The sequence below is a fragment of the Aphelocoma coerulescens genome, chromosome 12 (genome assembly GCF_041296385.1).
Source record: "Aphelocoma coerulescens isolate FSJ_1873_10779 chromosome 12, UR_Acoe_1.0, whole genome shotgun sequence".
Taxonomy (NCBI): Eukaryota; Metazoa; Chordata; class Aves; order Passeriformes; family Corvidae; genus Aphelocoma; species Aphelocoma coerulescens.
The window spans coordinates 12,210,461-12,229,781 of NC_091026.1; the positions used below are offsets into that span (position 1 = coordinate 12,210,461).

The 19,321-nt window shown below is 43.5% G+C and overlaps 1 protein-coding gene across 1 annotated transcript in view; it reads left to right on the forward strand.

Annotated features, from left to right (window-relative positions):
* The window catches only part of SETD5 (SET domain containing 5), a 65,069-nt gene that overhangs the window by 18,684 nt on the left and 27,064 nt on the right, over nucleotides 1–19,321 (forward strand). Inside the window, exons 2-8 of the mRNA XM_069028428.1 lie at nucleotides 7,262–7,436; nucleotides 11,241–11,346; nucleotides 12,223–12,434; nucleotides 12,755–12,813; nucleotides 13,222–13,409; nucleotides 14,456–14,494; nucleotides 16,045–16,287. Of these exons, the coding sequence (XP_068884529.1) occupies nucleotides 7,366–7,436; nucleotides 11,241–11,346; nucleotides 12,223–12,434; nucleotides 12,755–12,813; nucleotides 13,222–13,409; nucleotides 14,456–14,494; nucleotides 16,045–16,287 (918 nt within the window). The 5' untranslated portion in view covers nucleotides 7,262–7,365. The remainder of the gene's footprint in view (nucleotides 1–7,261; nucleotides 7,437–11,240; nucleotides 11,347–12,222; nucleotides 12,435–12,754; nucleotides 12,814–13,221; nucleotides 13,410–14,455; nucleotides 14,495–16,044; nucleotides 16,288–19,321) is intronic.

Sequence of the window (19,321 nt, forward strand, 5' to 3'; positions counted from 1 at the left end):
GCAGCAGTAACATCAGCTGCCACAGCTGGATTCACTGGAGGTCGGTTGTCAAGCTCTTAATCTAATCTCTGTTCTGAACCTTTTTGTTTGCGTTTTTGTGACATACAGACATTTGACTGTTCTCCTTCACCTCATGGGAAAAGAGACCAGCAACCTTACAGTATAGGACCAGCATAGCAATTAGGATGTGTTCCCTGCGCTGCAGAATAGTTTTGCCCCATGACTGTCACAAAATCAAAAGTTTGTTGAACTGAAAGAGAAAAGGGATGTTTTTCCTCTTTCCTGTTTCATGTACTTTAGTAATTTTTGTATCTTCAGCTGTGGTGCCTTATGTGTAATCCTTTTTTCACTTGTATTGCTATATATTTTCCAGAAAATAGTGGAGAACAGTATTTGCAAAAATAAAATATAATAAATATAATAAAATATACAAAATAAAAAATATAATTTTAAATGCTTCAGTGTTTGAAGAATTTGTTACCTTCACTGGTGACTTGTAATGCTGTGAGAGCCACTGTAAAGCAACGTTTTTAGCATAAAAAGGGGTTCTTTTTGCGTGTATGGGATTTTTCTGAGTTTCTCCACTATTTCTGTTATTCTTTAAATGTTATTTTGATGATTTCAAATTTTCATAGTGTTGTGATGTTTTCTTGAAGACTTCCTCTGTTTATGACCCATAAAGTTACGAGGACTTTAACACGAAGTTCTTGGTTGGGATAGTCCTTTTCCCATTACATTGTTGTCATTCCTTTAAAACATTGTCTGTGTCACCTGCTCAGCACACTGTGTGTGCAGACCATGCAAATGCTGCCAGGTCCCTTCTCATCAGCGTGGGGTGCAGGCAAAGTTCCCTGGTGTGTGCCTGCCACCTCTACGTAAACATACCTCAGAATAATTTGGTCTGCCGTGAATCACTGCTACTCTGTAATTTGCTTCTGCTTTCTAATACGGCATTTTTATGGAATTATGTTTACATAAGACTCTTCAACCAATTTAAAATCAATATAATTTAAACTTTCCAGTAAGGTTCTGTGATGCAAATTTGATGTTTTAAGAAAGTCCAAACAAACCCTTGTCTGATACCTCCACCTCTGGAGTGTATTGAACTGTCAAGAATGTGACTGAATTGTCTAGGAGAAGGTATTTCTGGAGGCAAAGTCTTACCTGCCCTTTTTTTCTCTCATTAAATTTCTCTTCTATTTTTTATCGTAGTATCTGAAATCTTTAATGATTTCAAAAGAAAAACAGGATTTTGTTTTGGTTTGTGTAATGTCTTGACTGCTGAAGCAGCAGCAAAGTTTTGAGGTTATTCTTTTTGCTTTTCGGAGTAATTTCTGCAGTCTTGGGTCAATTGCTGAGAGTACTAGACTATGCATTTTGTAATTTCTCTGCTTGATGATTTAATTTCTCTTAGTTGCTCTCTCATCATTTGTAGTCCCTTAGGGTGTAGTTCACAGAGTAGTTTAACTAAAATTGATGTTTTCTTCATCGGATAAAATCCTGTGGATAGATATGGTGAAAATTGCCTTTAAATTGTTAAACCTAGTTTAATTTTTTAAATTAAATTTACTTAGTTTCTGTCTGTTTCCAAATTTTGTCAAAATCAGTTTAACTTGCTTATACCTCGGTTTTAAACATGGTTTACATAGCCTTCGCTGAACAGCTTTGTTGTGCTGACTTTAGCTAAGTAGGTGTATTCATAAACATGTGTTGATGTAGTCAGTAGTGCTTTCATAGAGCACTTCAAGAATAATGGGAATTGTTAATATGGTTTCATATATTGTATGGAACAACTTGACTGATGCATAGGCCCGTGGATACCAAAAGTATTTGAAATCACCCATATCCTAAAAGCAGCAGTCTTGCCATTCCCTGATCTTTGACTCCAGCTCTTGCAAGTGTGCTAAGCAGGAACAGGTCTCACTGGATTGTTGCTGTTTGACGTTTTACAATTTTAAAATGCTGTATTCTTGTTCTAAGAGCTTGTTGGTGTTTTGTCAAGGTTCTCTAGATCCCAGAGAGCAAAATGAACTCTGAAAAAAATGTGTACATAACAAGCATTTCGTTTTGCATATAGTTGCATACATATAAACCAGGGGACAGTTTTGAGAAAGGCCTAAGACAGAGAAATCTTTAACCATTGTGCTATACTTGTCAATAATTTGGTTATCATGGTATGCATAGCTAGTAATGAATACCAGTGTTGCCTGTTACTTCGATCCTTTCTGTTGTAGACTAGGACTGAGTTCTTCCAGACCCCATGGGATAGAATTGGTGTCTTGCTTTGTCAGCCCACTAGCAGATGATGTATGGATCTAATGATAATAGTGAATACTTACGTCAATATTTCATTCTTTAAAACTGGCACATTTGTTTCCCTGCTGCTTAGTGAATCCAGCTTGTTTTCAGGGCAGAGCTAAGCATTTGTATTGGTAGACTCAGGCACAGTTCAAGTAGTTTTAGCAGTCTGTTTCCCAATAAGTCAGAGCTAAATGATTCAAGGATTTGTCTGCTCTGCCCCTGTGTCTGTGTAGATGTCCTTATAGAACAACATGTCTGAAATTCAGGGAATTTGATGCGTTTTTTTAAGCTAACTGTTAAATACAAAAAACCTTTATCTGATTCTGTTTGCTCCAAAGGTGCTTTCCCTTCTGTGAGGATCTGACCTTGACATGAGGTTTGTGGATGTACAGGTAGTGTTTGATTGGACTCAGGTGGACTGTGCTCATATTTGAATGGCACTGGCTGATGAGCGGTAATTTTTCAGCATGGTAATGGAAACCGTTCCTGTTTATATTAGATGTTCCATAGATCATGTTTTTCTGAAATTTCCAGAGGGAAAGATGAATGAAGAAAATCTAAGATGCTAATACTTGTTACATTGTTCCACATGCCAAGTGATTTGCCACTGGTGCAGATGGCAGTGTTAAGTATGAACTTATCAGACCTTGCTCTTTCTGTCCCAGATGAGGCTGATGGAGAGGATGCCAAGGAAGGCTGCATGGCAGAGCTGCTATTACAAGTTTTCCACCAGCTCTGGATTGGCCTGTGGCAGTGTGAGGTGCAGGAGAAAAAAGTGCTTTGAATTTGATATGACATTTGATATGGTGTGGGAGCTTAAAGATGTGCAACACATTACACAGGGAGCTCATCCTGTGTAGGTGACTTACAGGCCTATTGCTGAGCATAGAGAAGATGATGGTGGTTATTGTTTAGACACTAGTAATCCTGGGTTGTCAAAAGTCTGGAATCTCTTTGCAGCTTGGGACTTCAATAACTGGAGTTGCTGGGAAGTGTAGGTAGAGGTAAAGGAAGCGCTTGTCTCTCCTTTGCTATCTGCAAACAAGAAGTGGTCGCAATCAGTGCGCATGGAGGTGATTTCCCTATTCTCCCTGCCCTGGCTCACATGTTGAAGTTTTGCATAATCAGAAGAAGCTTTTGTCACTTTGTCCATAATATGTTTGTACCCTTGTTACCTTTTTATCTTTCTTGGCCATGCATAAGACACTGGATGCGCAATGGTAAAGTATTTCAGGCTCTCTGTGGACACAGACTCGCAGATGTGCACTGACCCTGCAGAGGAACAGCATGAATCTCTGTCCTCCCCCTGTTTGGTAACTGCTTTGCCCTTGAATCTGTGACCATGGGAGGGTGCAAGGGATGTGTTCTGTCCCCCCTGAGATTGTACAGCATCACCTGAACAGCACCAAAGGATGATGGAGTCTGAATTTAGGTAGCACATACAGTCTGTGAAGCTGTGCCCAGGGTTTTTTGTCTGGGGGTGAATTTTTCATGACGCTCACAAATACTTTGTAGAGTCTGTCACCAAGTGTTGCACACCACGGGTGCCCAGAGGTGTCTGTATGACTGGGACACGAGTGAAAACAGGAACAACCACATCTTGGAGGAGGAAGCTCTAGTGAGCTCTTTGACTCACCATGCTTGATTGTCCCTGTTAGTACAGACTTTTAACACCACAAGTAATAAAGAGAGTTTGCAGCAGTAAATTTTCTGCATCTGCTTTATTTGTACATGGATGGCAGTGGCTGTGGAACTGAGCCAATGCAGTGCTGCAGCCATTGCATCCTAAACAGAGTTCTGAAAATTTAATTCACTGTTACAGCAGCAGGTGTTGCTTAACCTTCTCTTGGCCAGCTTAGATTTATTACAGTCCTTTCTGTCAATACAGGATGTTACCTGAAATAACTGAATAGCATATATTCACAGTGTAGCCAAGCCAGCCACTCACAATGGGTCAGTCCCTTGGCGTATGACCTGCGCTGAGTGAGAACCAGGGATCCCAGCTGGGGTGGCTGTGTGGGTGGATGCTCATCTGGGCCATTCTGATGATGTTGGGGAAGACCAGGTATCTTTATACTGGTATGACTGGTTAAGGAAGCAGGTATGTAGGTGCCAAATGTGGGGGAAAAAATATCTTTAAATGCTACATTTTCAAAACCAGCTAAGTATTATCTACCTGTTAGGCCATCAAAATTACCATTTCCATTTGATTTCAAGAAGAATTGTGTTGTAAGGGAGACAGGTTTGTGCTGCGGTCTGATGCTCACTGGATTTGAATTAAGACTGACTTTTACTAAAACTTAGTCCAGTGGCAGCAGAGAGAACTGGGTGTGACCTTTTTTTCCTCTACAGCTGTATTTTTGGGTGGAGAGGTAGGAAGGACCTTGGGGATTGAATATACAGGAAATTGACCAGTTTGATAGGTGAACATTTAGATCTCAACCCCAGCATTTTCTGTCAGGCTGATGTTTTGCATGTTAATAGGCCAAGTTTCATGAAGACCAGACTGTAATGTAGCTTGAAGGTGATGTGGTCTTGGACAGCACTTGAAGTTGGTCTCACCAATTCATTTTGAATTGTCACATGGTCAGAGTCAAAAGTACACATAAAATAGCAGCACCAAACAGTAAAATCTGAGCATGGGTGATGGTTGGGCAAGTATTGCTGGGTCAACACAAAAGTGACTGAACTGGAATTTGCCTTGTTTAACCTTTCGGGTTTTGGTATTTCATGTTTCTCCAGTAATCTCCTTCCCAAAAATGGCAGTTAGCAGACCATTCCAGTGCAGCAGCATTTGTACAGTGTTGATAGAAAGAGGGTTTCCTATGAGAAGTGGGTGAAAACTTGTCCCAGTTACTCCTGGATTAACCAGGTATCCTGTGACTCTCTAGTCTAGAAGCTGCACCTGAAATCCGCCAGTTCTGCTGAGTCACAGGCAGGCAGGAGGCTGGAATTTATTCTGATGAAATGTCGGGCTGCTGCCAGCTGGGTATGGTCATGGCAAAGACGAGATCGATAGAGGGAAAACCATCTAAACAAGTATTTAGAAAGGTTACTGGGTGTGGGGGGAGGAATAGTTTTCCATGTCCCTTAAAGGGAAGGGTGCTTCAGACACTGAGAAACTTGCCTTACTTCTTTTAACCTTGTGCTAGAGTTTAACGTGACTTGGTTGAAGCAGGGATTGATGTCTGTAGCTTTTAGCTGTATTTTAGCAGCAGTTTGTCTCATCTCGTGTCAGTGTAGAAATCACAACTCTTGTCACAAGCATCAGAAAGGGTAAATAAGACACTTCTGAAAGGTCCTTTTATTTTTCTTCTAATTTTTTTTTCCCAGAAAACACACTCAAGGACACTGGGCTGTCTTGGGTTGGAACTGCTTGTGAGTTTAGTCCTGCCTGTTTCCTTTTTCATCTCCCACCTCCCTGCGAGACCATTGCTTTGGGGCATAACAGGGAATTGCCACAGACCACTTAGAAATCTTTATGTGCTACTTCTGTAATTCACTGTATACTTGTAATACTGTCTGAAAGATTTCTCATAGGGATGTATGCTGAAGAAGGAAAGTATTTTCTTGTGCCGAGAGAAGTGGCCTGCCTTTTAAGACAGGAAAAGGCAATATAGCATGTAGCATTTAAACTTTCTGACTCTCACTCTTCTTCATTTGCCCTTACAGTGAGTGTGTGTTTTTGTGTTTCTGGGGGTTTTGTGTGTTAAACAATGGTTGGACCGTAGTGTCCAAAGGCAGTTCCCTGTTAGAAATTCACTACCCACAGGAAAACTTGGCTCACGGCCTCTCTCTAGCCCAGGAGGGTTTGCTGGCAGAGCCCCGAGATGCCGGGGAGCATGTGACAGCGGGCTGGCTTGTCTGCGCTGCCGGAGCCGGGGAAAGGCAGTGGAAAGTATTCAAGGCTGCCCTTAAAGTTTAACGTGCAGAGAGGGTGGTTGTCACCATTTTTCTTTGTTTTTGGAGCTACCTTTGCTCCGTGCAGAAATGCAGCCTCTCTCCGTGTTGGGGGGGGGGTGGTTCTCTTGAGCTGTGTAAAATAATAGCTCCTTTATGCTCATCTGTGTTATTGAGGTTATTTACATAACGAGGAGCTGATCCCGTTTCACCTCCGGCCGCCATCCGACCCTTGGAAGTCCGCATTTATCGGCGATTTCTCTCACGGCCGTAGCAAAGCGCTGTGGTCAGCAGGGAAGGTGGAGCCCGGGCTTCCCCGGCACGGCCGGCGGCTGCGCCCCGGTGCCGCCGTGACTCACCCCGGCTCCCCACGCACAGCCAATGGTCCCGCCGCATTCCCAGCGCCCAGACGTCTGACGTGGCTCTGCCCTGGGGAGGCGTCAGGGACAGTCGAGGCCCGCTGTGTCAGGGCTCACTGAGCCAGCGGTGCAGAGTGCAGGATGGGCCTCGTGGCCCAGGGCGGCCATCGGTGGTGTGGGAACAGCTGCTCTGCCGGTCACCTGTGCTGTAGGCCCAACGAATGCACATACAAACTGATCTCCAGGGAGAGGTCTCGGCTGGGTCCACCTGGCATTGTCTAGTTGTCCTCAGAGGTGGGGTTTTGCCTGCAGCTTGTTTGGGGAAAGAGTTAGGAAATGCTGGTGGAGGGCTGTGGGTGATAGGTGGCAGCTGCTGCTTATATGCAGAAGGAGCTAATAGATTATCTGATAATTAGCCCTCAGTTTACTTGGGGGAGGGGGGAACTATCATTATCAGCCTTAAGGCAAAGCAGCTCATTGCATGTCAGTCCACTGTAAAAAAACTCCAACCCCCCACCAAACCACTACCATCTATCTACCTCTTCCCTGGCCCTACATGTAAAAATGAAATAAAAGTGATGTGGCATGTCACTGATGGAAATCTATTTCTGCTTTTCTTTGCTGTGAAAGCCTTCTTCAGAGGCATACAGGGAGACCTCATCCCATAACAGAGATGCAATGCTTTGTTTCTACCCTGGTAGGTTTCCCCATGTCCGTGACGTGTTGGCCGAGGCTCTGCGGCTCCTCTCCGCCCTCGGAGCGGCCAGTCGCTGCCCTCTGGACTCCGTGATCCCCGACGGGCGTCATGAGCATTGCAATCCCTCTGGGAGTCACCACACCAGATACGTCCTACTCCGACATGGCTGCAGGATCGGAGTGAGTGTTACCTCACGGATGAGGAGAAAGGAGAAACGGGAGGGTGCCAGAGGGCTGACCTGGAGTTGGGCTGTAGGATTGGTGCCACTGCTTTCTCCACTCTGGAGAAAGGGGCTGCTGGTCCACTGGCTGTGGACCACTGACTGAGAGATGGGTGTTAACAAATGCAGCGTTATGGAAATTGGTAAGTTTGACAGAGGATATGGGGAAAAGGAGAATTCCAACAGTATGAGACACTCAACCATGGGTTTTATATCAGCTTGACTAGTAAGTCTATACTCAAGTGCACGCAGTTGTGCGTTTGCTGTACCCAGGCTTGATATTGGCATGGTACAAGCCAGCTCCTTTTCCAATAGCTGTAATGTGAGGGATCAGCGTGCTGAACCTTCCTCTCAGTAGAGCCTGTTAGCTCAGACTTGGTACCAGTCTTGTATGACTGATTTGTGGACGCCTTTGGAGATTGACAGAGATGTGAGACAGCACCAGCCTATGTAGGCACCTTTATTTTGTTTCTGCCCCTGAGCAGACTGCAAGGAGCACGCCTCAGAGAGCATCCTTCAGAGTCCCCACCACAAGACCATGTGCAGGGCTCTCACTGCAGCCGTATCTCTGAGGCCTGTTGGAGGGGACTTACATTTCTTTTAAAAGACTCTGCTTCTGCGGAGTCAGGAGCATTTCAAAATCAGGAAATACTGCATTGTGATCTCTTCTTAAAACCCTTGTTAGAATGATGTCAGCTAGGATGAGACTGTTTTTGTCAGGGACGAGAGTGAGGGCTGAAGTTATTTCTGTGTGCTTCTACCTCCTGCTTGCCTGCATCCTTCTTTGAAGCACGGGCTGTAGTATCTCTTTACAAAAATTTACAAATGACATTTTGGAGATAGATTTCTCCCATGTATTATTTAAAGGTACCTACTGTGCGAATACCTGCATGTCAGATGGATCAGTGTAGAACAGAAATTGCTCCAGACTCTATTAATTTTGAGCTGTAAGAGCAGTGGGCTAAGGTATGAATCATTGTTTTTCCCTTCCATCTCACCCTGATTTGACTATGCATAGAGTTTGACTACACAGCCACACTCTCTGCAAGACTGCTAAAGCTCTTTTTTGTCTGTCTTGGCACTGGCCCCATTCTAGGCATTCTTCTTCATGATGCTTCATTCCATCCTAAAGCCCACATTTTTACATGTTTTTAAATGGGGAATCAGAATCTAGTAAGTCACTCATCTGTAGTGGTTATGTGATCCTTCACTTTTCAAGATATAACATTCAGTATTGCTTGTCACCCTGCTTCTCCCACAGCAGCACTTTGAAGACTCAACATGCAGGAATTTTAAACTGTTTATGACAGGAGGAAGAGTGCTAAATAGTTTGCTCATGTACTTTGCTTTCAAAGCTGAGCATGGTAGAGAGAGGAGCCAGATGTATCTGCGCATGTGTTCCTTGTAGCGTTTAAATATCAAAAATACTGACTGTAAACCTTCGGCAAAGCATTTTCCTTCTCCCTTGTAAGAAATTTGTAGGTCCATCTTGAGGCTAGGCTCAAGTGCTTTGAAAAAAAGCTTTTGAAGATTTCTGAATTGGTTTCTCTGCCTGTTTCCTAAAAATTGGGACTGCCAGGACTCTATTCTCCAGGCTTTGCATCGATGCACTGTTACTGCTGAAGTGTCCTTCATGGGTCTGTTCAAAGTTAAGGCTATCCTTCACTTTGCCTTTGAAACTCTCTGGTTTGATGCATAAAGTCTGGGGTACCTGAGCTTTGTACCTCTTATAAGGGATTGATTTCCAAGATGTGCATCACGAAGGCGGTGGGGAAGGCAAAAGGAAAACTAGCTGTTCTCTTTACAGGCTGAGCTTTAGCATCTTCCCCGGCCTCTGATACAGAGAGGAGGTGAAAATGGTGTAGCGTGTTGCTGTTCATCTGAGGGTGACATGGAGGCTGCAGAGTAGTTTTGCTGTGTTAGTCTGACTGCATATTGGAAGTTGTGGAAGCTCCTTGGCATGCTGCTGCTGAGGAAGCATGGGCCCCAGCGTTGTTGTCCCTGGACACGGTTGCACCAACAATCCTGAAGTTTTATTGCTAGTGCTTGCGGCAGCACTGCTGGTATTCCAGACTGACTGTGGTTAGGAATGTGGGTGACTTGGACAGAGGATGTATCTGCTGCTTAGGCTGTTGAGGGTCTTTTGCTTCTAATATTGTTTCTGAGAATATTATTAAACCTGAATGGATTTGACGCTGAACCAATCTGAAAGTCCTAAAGGAGTGTTGCAAAGGCTGGATTATGTGGCAAGCTCTACATGGTAACCTTTTACTAAGAAGTATATCCTTTGAGAGAAATCACTTATATCTCCTGCTTCTGACAGTTTAGCTGGCTGTAGTCACATTGAAAACCAATGGAATTTATCACGTTGTGCACCTAAATCCTGAGCTATGGAAGCGTTGTTTGCATAGGTGTAAGGTCTTCTACTTTTTGCAGTTCTTTGTACAATGAATTATTGCTTCCTTATGTTGCAAAGACAGATCCACTTTACTCCAGAATAAGCCAGAAGCTCAGAGTTGGTGCCTTGGAGAATAGATGAGGTTGAGTGGCAGGGTGGAGCAAACTTCAGAGCAGCAGAGATTTCAAGAGCTAATAGGAAGTCCAAAGGGCAAGGGGTTACTGTTCTTGGGTGGTGCCTAAGCACTGCCCCATGTGTGATTGCTGGCCATTGTTTGATGGTGCCTGATTCATGCTGACCATGTAGAACCCACTGAAAATCCTGTGAGATCTCACCAGCACAGCAGAGGTCCAAGGTAAAGTTTTCTTTTTCTGTATTTTTCTTCCCTGCTTACTCAGCTCCATGCTGTAATTTTGATGAAGATTTCATCTGCAGAGGTGATTCAGTAATATTCTGCTGTATTCTGATACAGGCCCTACTTCTGATCTGTGCAGAGGTTATCTGACTTGTATCTTCTACTTGTAACAGAAGACAGCGTGTTTCCTTGCTGGTGTTCTGTCTCTAGGCTCATTACCTAATATCCCCTGCATTGAATTGCAGCTGTCCCTTCTCTGAGTAGGGTTTCTGCAGCTTTCTGCTGAGGATATACCTTTGATTTTTAGCTGTTTTTTTTCACCCCCCTGTGGTGGAAGAGCGCATTGTACCTCAGCAGCAGATTTCCTGTTCTGCTTATTGCAGGTTGCTGTATAGAAAGCGCAGGGTGAATCTGATCTGTCTGTGGCCTCTGTCTGTCCAGGTCATGGATTTTGTTGCCACTTTGTAACAGGAATCTCCAATTCCTGGTAGTTGCTGTCAGGATAGCTGCAGGTTTCATGCAGGCTTTCTCACAGGATATTGGACTCAGTAACAATTGGTATCTGAGGGAGAGAGAAACAAGTGCAGGTGCAGGAAAGCTGCTTAGCTGCAGTTGAAATAAGCTGTTGCAGAGATAAAATGGCAGTACTGTTCAGTGGCTTTGAGATTAGGCTAGCTGGGTTCAGATGCGAATGCTGAACTAGACCCAATTTCCTCAACAATAAGGAAACTGAGCTTCTTACATGCTAATTACCTTTTTAACTTCCCAGATTGAGACCCAGTTTAATGAGCTATATAGGGTGGCCCTTACTCAGTTCCTTCGCTCTGAAAGCAGGTTCATCCTGTACAGCTTCTGCACACATGATGCTTGGTGAAACACATGACACCACCTTGATTTCATGAAGTTTCTTCATTTTGAGCTCATGTGTTCAATAGAAAAGAGCAGTGAAATACTGGCACTAAAAAAAATGATGATGTATTGATGGGTTTTACTTCTGGCCCTTTCTGCAGCCCAGAGTCTGTGGAAGCTAGTCCAGCTGTCAGTGAGAAGAATGTGTACTCCAGCCACGGCTATGGGGCCACCCAGAAACACAGCTATCGCGGGCTGCCTTACGCAGTGAGTACTCTCTCTGCAGTGAATCAGCTCTTTACTGTCTACTTTTACTCTTTTCTTCTTGTTCCATAGTTCTTTGCCTGTTAAGCCTTAGGAGTTTTGGCTTATTTACTAGGGAACACTAAGTTAGAGCTGAGTTCTGCCATACATTTTTCATTTCTGTGTTTATTGTTTGTGAAGTCTTGCATACTCTACAGCAAGCTTTATTAGTGTTCTAGGCAATAGATTTTTAACTGAATGAAGTATATGAATGAAGTGTGAATATATATGAATATATAATATTTTCCTGGTGGTAATTTTATGCCCCATTTGGTTTATTGTGCACTATTTGTACTTGTTTCAACTCCGTAGATTTTCATAGTGGTAACTTAAAACAATGAGAATCAAGGAGCAGTCAGGAAGAGTGGGAGCATAGCTTGAAGCTGTGGGATGAACCGGGTGTCACAGAATCACTGAGGTTGGAAGGGGCCTCTTGAGATTGCATAATCCAACCTCCCTGTTCAAGCTGACTCTGCTTGAGCAGGTTGCCCAAGACCATGTCCAGTTGAGTTTTGAATATCTCAACAGACAGAAACTCTACATCTCAGGGCAGCTGGTTTCACTGTTTAAACACTGATGTCATCTCAGATTATTAACAGTACAACAGTTAATGTTGAAATAGCCTGGTTGTTTTCATAAGTTTTGAGTTTAATTCAATGGTGCTGAAGGAAATAATTTACATGTTTCAGAGCTATTACTGTACCTTCTTGGTAGGTTGAGGAATTCAGTCTATTGTTTTACACCAGTTAAATATTAACCTGGGAACTGTGGATTTGGGACTTCAGTTTCTAGGCATCATATCTTCACATTAAAAGTAGTACTGCAAATACTCATTTTCAGGATCATAATTATGGAGCCCCTCCTCCTCCAACGCCGCCAGCCTCTCCTCCTGTCCAGACCATTATACCTCGTGCAGAACTGAATGGCCTGCACTCACCTGATGAGGAGAACTCCGGGGATAGTGAGAGCTCCTCAGAAGGAGAATCAATTCCCACTTGGTGCCACTGCAGTGTCTCTCAAGATGGTTTCCTCCTCAAGTGTGAAAAGTGCAGGTAAGCTTTGGTGCAGTGCAGATCTGGGCTGCTCCTTGTGTTGACTGCTCGTACCAAACTGTGTCACCTTTGGGCTGTGGGACAGACTTCCTTTTGCTAACTGGAGCATTCTTTCCAGTGCTTTATCCAGTATTGACCCTCCTCCTTTGCGTTGTCAGCCTGACAAGTGTTGGTGGCACCAGGAGTGGAGATGAGGATGTTAAATCGGTGTTCTTATCATCCTGGGCCCCACTGAGGGCACGCATCTTGTGACACCCTGTTGAATTTCAAGTGACTTTACTCCTACAAACCACCTTCAATTGTACATTCTCCTTTGGCAGAGGAATGAGCAGGGGGAAGGTGATCAGACTCCGCCGCCGGAAGCAGGACAACGTGTCAGGTGAGTCTGAGGTTGTAATTCTGATAATGGTGACTTTTGTTTTCTTTCTTCAAGACCTTTGTCTTTTGGATGCTGTAATCATCTAACTGTGATCACTGCCCACTAATGTTCTTTGCCTCCCAACCACACTGGGATTTTCTCCTCTCCTTACGCTTCACCTCAGTTAGCACTAGGGAAAATCAGATTATCTTGTGAACAGAAAAGGAAAATTTTCATTAATGAAGTTCTGTAACATATCAGAAGTTTGCAACACTTGTTCCCAGTTCGGGTGGGAAAACAGAGGTGATATAGTTCTCTCAGCAGAGAGTTATGCAGGGGCAGCAAGTTGTCTTGATGAAAATGGACATAAGGGTAAGCTGTGCTCTCAGGGATGAGAAGCTGTTGCTAATGAAGTGCTTGTCTCTCTAGGCGGGGACAGCAGTGCCACTGAGAGCTGGGATGAAGAACTCTCTCCCTCCACAGTGCTGTACACGGCCACGCAGCACACGCCGACCAGCATCACACTGACCGTCAACCGCGTCCGCAGGAGCAAACCCAAGAAGAGGAAGAGGAGTACAGAAAAGGCTCGCACTGCTCCAAAGGCCAAAAAGATCAAGGTATGTGGAGTGAGATGAGGTTGCTGCAGTTCCTACCAAATGCTGTGCAGTGTTGTTAGGAGCAGGTTGACAAGCTGGCAGTAGACAAGAAACTTTTGTCCTGTCAGGAATTGCTCTTTCTGGTGTAATAATGGGACGCCTTGTATTTGTGACCTGCTCGAGTACATGGCTGTTGGTTTAAAAATTACCTTGCTGGAACTCCACCCTTATTTCCCAATGCTGTGCATTCATGCTCAGCACTTGGACTCAATTACATATTTTTTCCTTTTGCTGTATTAGGATTTGGGGAAATAGCTTTTGGAGTCTGTCTGTTTGTGGAAAAGGGTCAGTCTGTGTGTGAACACAATGAAAAATGAAAGGAGCATGGTATTTTTTAGCAGGCTTTCTTGAGGAATTTGGGCTGCAGAGCTGTTGGCACTGTTCTTCAGGGGCAGAGATACTGCCTGTTTGGAAAACTATGTAGGTAGTGATGAACATTTGTTGAGGGATGACTTTACTGTCTTGTTTGTGAGGGTTTGGGGACTGAAATAAATGTGGATTGCTTATATTGGAATGCAAGTGTGTGAGCAGCTGGTTCTTTCCCATCATCTGCCAGCTTTACCATGGTTTTCCACAGGTTAGGTTTCCCTTGAAGTTCTTCTGGTAGGCACTGATGAAATAAAACACTGGGGCAGGAGGTGTGTGAGGTCTGGAGGGGTTGTTTTTTTGTTGTGTACCAGCTTGATTCTGTTGCTGGACCTTTCTTGTATCAAAGCAAGTGGGGTTAGTTGGGACAGTTCTAGTTTTGATCTTGACATTTTTACTAAGTGTGAGGCAGGCTTTTTCAGTTCAGAAATCCTGGCCGTCAAGCTTTTCAGCAGTTTCCACTGGATTTGCATTGCAGAGTCTCTTTTAGTTCAGGTCCATTGTTTCTTGTGTAGGTTTTCCTGTATTTCTTGTCATCTTTTATTAAGGATTGGAGTAAGATTTAGTGTGGTTCTGGGATCCTAATTCCGAGGAAATTTACAATACCTTGTTTTTTCTCTCTCTCCTTGTGTGGGGGACAGGCTTTTCGAGAGGGCTCAAGAAAGTCTCTGAGGATGAAGGTGAGTAGAAATTACAACCCTCTGTGATGGTGGTGGGGATTTTTCCTCTTTATTTTGTCCCTCTTTTGGTTTGCTTGGGGAATTTCTGATTGTGGGACCAGCCTTGTAATAAACTCAAACCTTACAATGCACCACAAGGAGGTAGTGGTAGGTGGTACCCTATTCAAAAGGGTATCACAGGAATTGCCCCTTGAACCTTCCATTTGCTTCTGATAGCTTCCAGTAAGGTAATGCAATCCAGTTCTGAGAGGTGACTGATTCATGGCACTTAGGAGTGGGGTGTTTGATGTAAGGGATGTAGAACTGGTTGTGGCTGCTCTTTGTGAGGGCAGTTATTGTTTGATTGCATCAAAGCTATTTCAAGCTTGGACATCAAAGTAGTTCGCAAGTTTAACGTTGGGAGCCCCTAGTAGTGCTGCCTTGTTTCTACCCACATCCCCTTACTAGGGATGGATGGGACATTATATTTATCTCTGACTTCTGCAATAGTGGTAGGTATGGCCATTGAATAGGAAGGTTATTTGACAAAAAAAGTAGTCTTGAACTGTGAGCTGCATTTGTTTCTAGACACACAAGAGGTGCCTTAAGGTTTGCTCAGTTCCACTTGACCCCAGTCCTGTAGCTGGCAGTGGCTGCTAGCAGGTGGCTCAGAGGAAAAAGGACAGTCCTGTGGCATCCCTATGCACCATCTCCATAGTGTGCAAGTGGCTTGAGAGGGTAAAAATGCATGGAAGCTCTTGCTGGTTTTAATATATATGATTAAAATAATGACTGCTCTTCACTTGTCCTTGTTACTAAGACCTCAGTGTCATATGTGTCTCAGTGCTTTATGAAGCCAGTTGAGTTACTGAGCTCTGGAGTATTTGTTGAACTACTTCAACTACTGTCAATTAAAGAATGAAGCTTAAGTATTTTTCTTTCTACCAGCTTCTGTTTTCCCCTCCTTTACAAGACAGCCTAAACGGATTACCTGATTTTGCCCTCTCTTCTTTACTCTGCTTAGGACTTGCAGTTTTAACCCTCTGGGTATTAGCTTATGCTCTACATTCAGTTTCTTGAAACTCTGGTGACCATTTAGCTAGAAGGTTCAGGACTATTTTTGGATCAGTCACTGCGAAGATTGAGATGCAGTCAGCATCATCTAGCATTATGTTGGCCATGAGTGGGTTGACAGTAGGACAAGCCTGCAGGAAATTTATTTGCCTTCATGTGTTCCATGCCTTTGCTTTTTTAATGTACTTGATTATTTTTCCAAAGTGGCGTAATCTTTTTTTCTGGCCATGTACTAGCCTAATTTTATTTTCTGTAGTAGTGCCAAGTCCCAACTTCCAAGAGGTCTTAATTCTGCACGAAATCTTGGTAGATTCCTAAGTGACATTCTTGTACAGTGTTCTGGAGGGTGCAGATGCTGAAAAATGTGTCCTCATAACCAACACTTATATAGCTTGGAACAGATTTGCCTTTTTTTGTAGCATATTCATGTGCTTGGAGCACTGTGGATAGGTTTTCGTGCTGTGTACTATCCATTCATTCTTTGCTGTTTTGTGCAGAATTCCCCTTCTGAAGCACATGCCTTGGATGAAAACACAGCTGAAGGGTGGGAGAATCGGATACGCCTCTGGACGGACCAGTATGAGGAAGCCTTCACGAACCAGTACAGTGCTGATGTGCAGAACTTGCTGGAGCGTCATCTAAACTCTAATAAAGACTATGTGGGCAAAACTGCTATGCTGGACACAATCAACAAAACAGAGCTGGCCTGCAATAATACTGTTATTGGGTCCCAGATGCAGGTAAGAACCAGCAGGACAGAGGTGGGAGTAGGTCAGGGCATGGGTGAGCAGTATCCTAGCTCAGACCAACAGGCACAGGTTTGATACACAGTGAATCAGAAATTATGCCAGTACAGAGACTGAGTCACAAATACTTGCATTAGACCAAATCAGTGTTGCTAAGTTGGGGACATTTTGCACAGTTCTGTGATGTGGTTAACCGTTATTTTACCATAAATACTTTGATCACTGAATGGCCTGAGGTGGAACCAGATCTGTCACTTGCTGGAGACAGGAAATTTCCTGATTTCCACCTGAGTTTTCCAGTCCCCTTTATTTTTTATTTTATTTCTTGACTCGTGTGGAAGGCTATTTTAAAGAATCTTTCAACATTATTTCAGTATTTTGGATTATTTGGACTCTGGTAACTTCCAAAAACTGCACAACTACAGCTGATTTTAGGAAACTGACTCTCTCCCTAACTTTCCAGCAATGAGCAATGGTTGGTGTCTTGCCATCTTTATGGAGTGCATGTAAACAAGCAGAAACGGGAAAACAGTGTGTTTGTGTGGTGTATGTCCTCCCCACTAATACTGTTCTTAGCTGTTGTTTCATCTTATCTGTGCTTTATTGAACATAGCATTGAACACAGCTTTCCTACACAGTTCAGGCTTTTCTGGGCCTTCCTTGTCCAGGAGAATGGAGATAGGTGCATCTGAAAGGGTGGGCTCCAGAAGAGAAGTGGGGCACTTCTTCTGTAGAAAGGGACCAAAGTCAGAAACCTGAATATCAGGTGTATGTTTGTGCTTGAATCATTCTTGTTTATATCACCTGACTCAGTGAAGTTCATGTGCTCCCTCCCACCTTTCCCTCTGCTTTCATGCAGGTGAAGCACTTCAGGCAGAGCACAGATCTTGCCAGTAAGGGAGAGTGCAGAAGGAGGACTTTGGACCAAACTTTCTTCCATTCTTGCCTCTGGTTCTGCAATGAATAAGATTTCTTGGGGGGGGTTGGGGAGAAACATTTCCTGCTGGCTATGTGAGTAGCCTTTCTAAAGAGAGAAGCTGAGGAAACACAGAGAAGAAAAAGTTCTACTCCTCTAGAAATCTTAGTGTTTTTTGAGACTAAATGTAACCAATTCTGTGTGCTTCACATGGGTTTTAGGAAAAGTCCTGAAACAAGTAATAAAACACATGCTGTTTCTTGATGTGTGTACAGCAGGACACAAGACTATAAAAGATACCATGCATAAATGTGCTTGTTCTTTTCATGCTCTCTCAGCCTCTCCCATCCCAGTACTGACATAGGTTTTCCCATAGGAGAATGCGGCCAGCATTCCAAATCAGAATACTCCAAAGGTGATACATCCCAAAGAAACAAAAAGGTAGAAACTTGGAAAACTTCATAGTGAGCTGCAGTTACTGTAAACAAGCTGTTGGTAGGTACTGTCATTGCACATGCTGGGAAGGTATCAAGGGACTTTGCGGTTTCGTGGTTTCTCTTGGACACTGAGGAAAAGACCAGGTGGCTGTCCTGGGTTGCTGCTTATCAGCTCCTGTGTCCTGTTGTCTCTGCTCAGGAGGTGGCTGTGGAGTGTTGTGAGGAGGGCACCTGCATAGGTGTGGAGCACATGCTCTCATGCACTGCATCCTACTTTTGTTTCACTGATTTGTCTCATCTTTGGCAAGCAAACTGAGAAGGCTTCTTGGTTTGCATCAGTTGTCTCTTAACTAGGTATCATTTTTGAACATAAAAATAGTGTTTCTGTGAGATAAGGGAAAATAGGTACTTTGAGCTAGAAAAAAGTCAGGAGGCTGTGCCAATATGCAGTTGGCAACTGTGTAGAAGTATTGTCGCTGCTTTCTTTGGCCATGAAGATTCTGGAGAGAGGAGAAAGGAATAAAAATAATGTTTTATATGCCCTGCATACTCATATATATACCTGCATAACAGTTGAGAGAGTTGTTTGACTTAGGTCAACAGTGATGCAAGTATATACTTAAAAGAGATTGAGATGTGACCTAAAAGCTTTCTCAAACCAGGAAGAGTAGGGAAGGATGGGTTAAGAGTTATACATGGAGAATATGGGATTTTGGTCCTTGGAGTATTTTGGATAAGACAAGAGGAAATGGTCTCAAGTTTTGCACCAGGGTAGGTTTACATTAGATACTAGGAAATTATTTTTACCAGAAGGGTTACCAAACTGGAACAGGCTGCCCAGGGAAGTGGTGGAGTCACTATTCCTGGAGGTGTTTAAAAGACTTGTGGATGTGGCACTGAAGGATACGGGTTAGTGATGGACTGGACAGTGGTGGGTTAACCGTTGAACTCAATCTTAGAGGGCTTTTCTAACCTCAATGATTCTGTGATTTTATGATAAACCAGTTTTCAGCTGTCCTCATGATGCAAAGGTAAAGTTGTGAAAATATGAAGCTGTTTAGTGGTATGAATAAAATCATCTTAGTCCTGGCTACTGCCAGCTTCTCAACAAACTGAAAGCTGTGAATCACTTTCCTGACTGTTGTTGCCAAACCAAACCCAGGGTTAGTATTTGCCCTTTGTTGCCTCTGATACTTGCTGACTTGAGCTCAAACCCCTGATTGATTTCACATTCTGAAGTGAAGAGGGAAAGGGCCTTTATAAAACAAAGCCACTGAGTATTATGCAGATGTTGCTCTGCAAATATATCAGAACAGTTTTGGCTGATTAGCAGTCAGCAGTCCCTAGCCTATGACATGAATAAAATCATTTGTTCTTTTCACACATGAAAGCATGGCAGCTAATCTGCTTCATATTTCTAAATTCAGAGAATGAAAACAAGCTGAGCTGTGTCTTACCAGAAGAGCTATGAGATCATTCCTGTTTCACCAAACTCAGATAAATAAGTTGTGCAGATGCAGGGCTTCTCTTTCCTGCATGGACTTTCTCCTCCTCTGACCACCCCACCTCATCCCATGTGTATTCCCCAAGCTGTTTTCTGGCATGAGGTGAAGCGTAATACAAGTCAGTCAATGAGGCAAAGGTGAGAGTGAAGGCTACCAGACATTAACTTGCA